Consider the following 4,373-nt stretch of genomic DNA (forward strand, 5'->3'; position numbering starts at 1 on the left):
ATAATAAATTTAGTAATATATATATATATATATATATATATTCGTGGTTGTCTGAGTATGTATCATGCACGCATATAGACCATGTACATATGTACTTGTGGCTCATTTATGCTCGCTTGCTTCTTCGAGATGACCAATGATTATCTCTATTCTCATCGCCCCTCGTACATCTCTTACAGAGCTGAACCAATATAAACTCAGAGTTAGGCTGAAAGAACAGGGATCCGGTATTAAAGAACTGACTTTAAAAACATTCAATGCAACGGACTTGAATGTTACGGATATACCCATCCCAGTGCAAGGTATACGTTAGCTGCACACCTCCCCATACTAGCAACTTCGGCCGTGAACTACCAAGAAATCGTGCCTTAGTTGTGTTTTTTGTATAAACGTTTTGTTTGAGTACATTTCATCCGTGGATCGCGTCCCTATAGCTTTCTGTCTGTAGTAAGGACGTTGCATTTGTTGATTCCAAGCTGTCTCACATTCATCTGCTAGTGTTGCTTTAAACCACGAATGACAGAGCATTTTTGTGTGTTGCTTCTTCTGCCATTGCTCTCTTGTCTCTGTACGAAGGTCCGGCGTTGTTGTCCGTGTACATACATAAACCAATCCATCCTTCATCCATTCATCCTCGTATTCTCTCTTACCTTGCGTTTTCGCCTATTCCGGTGAGTTTGCAGGGCTGTTACCTGCCCTCCGTTTGAAGCGCATGTATGAAGACGGTGTCCTCTACGACCACCACGACTTACCCTTCACTCCGGACGCTACCGGCAAGGTTGTACACATCTCAACTCGTATGTATGTTTGGATAGGATTGTACACAGGGTTCTATTTGTTGTGGTTGCAACCGCTTGCTAGGCCTACAACAATACTTACACACCTACACCCGAGCGATATCGAACTTTGGATACCAGTGCACTCGCGTACATCTCATGGGTTCATTGTATCTCTTTGGTGTGCCTGTCGTAGGTGTTTAACGCCTCCACGCCGACCTTTGACAATCGACTGTTTGCCGAAAGTGTTCAGAAGTTACGACCTGGCGCACAACCGGTCGTGTTCAGCTATTTAATCGACGAGAACCAACGGTAGGTCCTATAAATACGTATCAAATCGTGCTACACATGTCTTCTGAAACGTACATTGCAATAGAGGGTGGGCCAGCCGTCTCATGCGTCGACGAGAAGATAGCCTGGAACAGCCTTGTGTGGAGGTGGTCGCTGGGTGATGCATAGGCACGTACTTGGAGAGCGTAGGTGTATTGTAGTTTGTGAGATGATTGAATGTGCATTCATACCACCTCGTGGGACTAACTTAGAGGGGAAACTTATCTACCCTGCTAGAGCGAATGCATTACAATACAGCATTGTGGGCTATTGGAAATGGGCGAGATTTCGTGGAATGCTGTCAGCGTCTGCTCTCATCAAGTTCTGAGACTACTCGAATATCTCATGTACCAGCGTACCAGATGAGCAAACCCAAATCTCCGTCGCTTCCTCTCGAATAGCTTACGGTATGCCCAATCTCAATCCCACACGCTTGTACTATCGATTCACTCATGTAGCGCCATGTCCACTACATCTTCCCCAGAGTGCACATGTTACTGTACGGTCGAACGATCCTTGTTTCAGCGGACGATAACCAGGTGACACCCCTGGTGAGTCTGCACACAATGCCGAGCGAAGACGCCCATGCGCCGCTGAAAGCCTCGCTCAGCACCATGAGTAATGCAGAGATGAGGTGAGTGGTGGATACAGCAACGTAAACGTTGTACTATAGTTGAACGCAAAGGCATTAACGGTGTACACAGACCGCTCGTCCTATCAGTTCAATCGCAACCTATCACCACCCTACATCCTATGTATGCCAAACCCTAACATACTATTTTCCACACACCCTACATCCTATGTAGGTCAAACCCTAACATATAACCCTTATCCAGTTCAATCAGAGCCAACGCCATCGTCAACCCATCTAGTGCCAATGGAGAGACATCCAAAGCAACAAGCGCCGATTCTGCGGTGCATAGCTCTCATAAACCTCCGCCGTCGCGACCGCACAACGTTTTGTTCGGCTTGATCTTTGTGGAGACCTTTCTGGTCTTGCTACTCTTCAGGTGTGTGGCACTGCTCGGGCATGTTGTAAGGTTTCTGGTGAGGTGTGTACAATCGAGCATATGTGCGTGTTCGGAGTAGGGTCTAGAGTTGTGGGTTACTACAAGCATGCGACGTACATGACGTGGGTGCCACATTTGATATATATATATATATATATATATTAAGACGCATCCGCGTGTCAACAGGGAATAAAGGAAGCACGCTCTGCGCATACATGTACAGGCTGCGTTCTATAGCATGTCTTCCTATGCCCTCATTTTGACTAGCATCTACATACCACTTTAAATCACAACGGGTGTGGCTGTACGACGACATCGTTCTTATGCGCGTTGCGACTACATACAACTGCACAGTCTTTATTGGGATGCATGGTCAACCATCAATACGCAACAGGCACGACTGGCTGCCTATGGGGCCGGGGGTGAAGCGGTCTGCAAGTACTTATATAGTGATACCTCCGGGGGTTAGCCGGCTGTGCCGTTCCAATATACCAGAATAATAATAAACCAGTATAATAATAAACCAGTATAATACAGTCACACACTGGAGCAGCGGCAACGGCCTACACGGGTGGTATACTTGGTTTATTTTAATTTTATTTCAGTAAGTGATGTGCGTGTGTTCAATATTGTTCACTACTACTTGGTATGAGATAGCAAACACTTCGTTAAGTACGTTTACATGGCCGTTCGTGCGCTCGCTAGTCTTTCCTGGCCCTTAAAGGCTGAAGATTGGGTTCTCGAACCCAGACTGATTAAGCCGGTAGATATGCCTGCACTGGTACACAACAGACACCAACAGTGGGTGTCCTATACATGTATATGTTGTTGGGGGGGGGGGGGAGTGTAGCCGGTGTTCTATACTTCCCCGAAGGCAATAAAATTGACTGAGTTTGTGAGCTTTGCGTATGCATGTGTGCCTATAATATACCTGTGCCAAAGGTTCTATATACACCGAATAAAGGCGGGACAGACATCAACGCATACGTTATAACAAGACATGATCTTTCATCTTTCCTTTTTTACTTCGTATGTCGGCGTGCTTACGTCAGACCCACACTAACACAGTGATAAATCACACCAGTATATACATACATACATACATACATACATACATACAAACATACATACATACATTTATACATACATACATACATACATATATACACTTATACATACATACATACATATACATATATATATATATACATATATATATACATACATATACATATATATACATATACATATACATGTACCTGTACATGTACCTGTACATGTACCTGTACATATACATATACATATACATATAAATATACATATAAATATAAATATACATATATATACACATATACATATACATATACATATACATATACATATACATATACATATACATATACATATACATATACATATACATATACATATACATATACATATACATATATATATATATATATATATATAATACACGAGCTCATGCACAAATTAATGTATTCATGTATGTACTTCATATATACTACATGCATACATAGGTCACAACAATGTGTCATCCTGTAACTGATCTAGTGGCCGTAGTAGTAGTGTAGCATGATACCACACGTGTATGTTTGTGGTTCATGCACGTGCATCCATAGCCTTAGTATTAGGCAAGAAGGCTAAGGTGCATCAGAAATTGATTTTTATTTATTATTTTTGTATTTCGGTGATAATAACATGCCATGTTCATAAATATTTTTAATTACTAATTTTTATATCAAAAAAATAATGCCCTTCCAAAAATAGCTATTTTTCATACAATTTATTTGTTTATTTACACTCTGTGAGTGTGCCGTGTGCACTGTGCCGGAGTGCCCCCATTTTTTTATTTGGTAAAATAATGAAAGCGTGTGAGCCCAATAGACAACTAATACCTGCGATTTAGAATATGATCAAATCAATCAAATCTGATTACCTCATTTTCTACCAATCAGATTGAAGATATCTAAAGAACTGATAGTAGAGTCGACCGGTATCTCGGTAAGGTATGTATTCAGATAATGAACAACTATAGAGGATCACAGCTAAAGAGTTCCACGCGAAAGCGACCTATGAGAGGCTCGGATATTCGGTTCCAACTCCCCCCCAAAAGTGTGTAGAAATGGGACAATGTGCTGTTGGTCAACAACTGTAGAAGTGTAGAACTTTTAGTCTGTCGATGTCGCATGCCAATGTAATATAAGTATATATTTATTATATGTATATATATTATATA

At 41.6% G+C, this 4,373-nt stretch overlaps 1 protein-coding gene across 1 annotated transcript; it reads left to right on the forward strand.

Moving 5' to 3' along the window:
- Positions 1–136: 136 nt before the first annotated feature.
- Positions 137–2,674, forward strand: SARC_03011 (hypothetical protein; the record flags this gene model as incomplete). Its single annotated transcript, XM_014303196.1, has 6 exons — positions 137–302; positions 684–778; positions 973–1,088; positions 1,591–1,740; positions 1,943–2,116; positions 2,471–2,674. The coding sequence occupies 6 exons, from the start codon at positions 137–139 to the stop codon at positions 2,583–2,585; spliced, it is 816 nt and encodes a 271-aa protein (XP_014158671.1). The 3' UTR covers positions 2,586–2,674.
- Positions 2,675–4,373: the final 1,699 nt, after the last annotated feature.

Source organism: Sphaeroforma arctica (genome assembly GCF_001186125.1).
Source record: "Sphaeroforma arctica JP610 unplaced genomic scaffold supercont1.145, whole genome shotgun sequence".
NCBI classification, from domain to species: domain Eukaryota; class Ichthyosporea; order Ichthyophonida; genus Sphaeroforma; species Sphaeroforma arctica.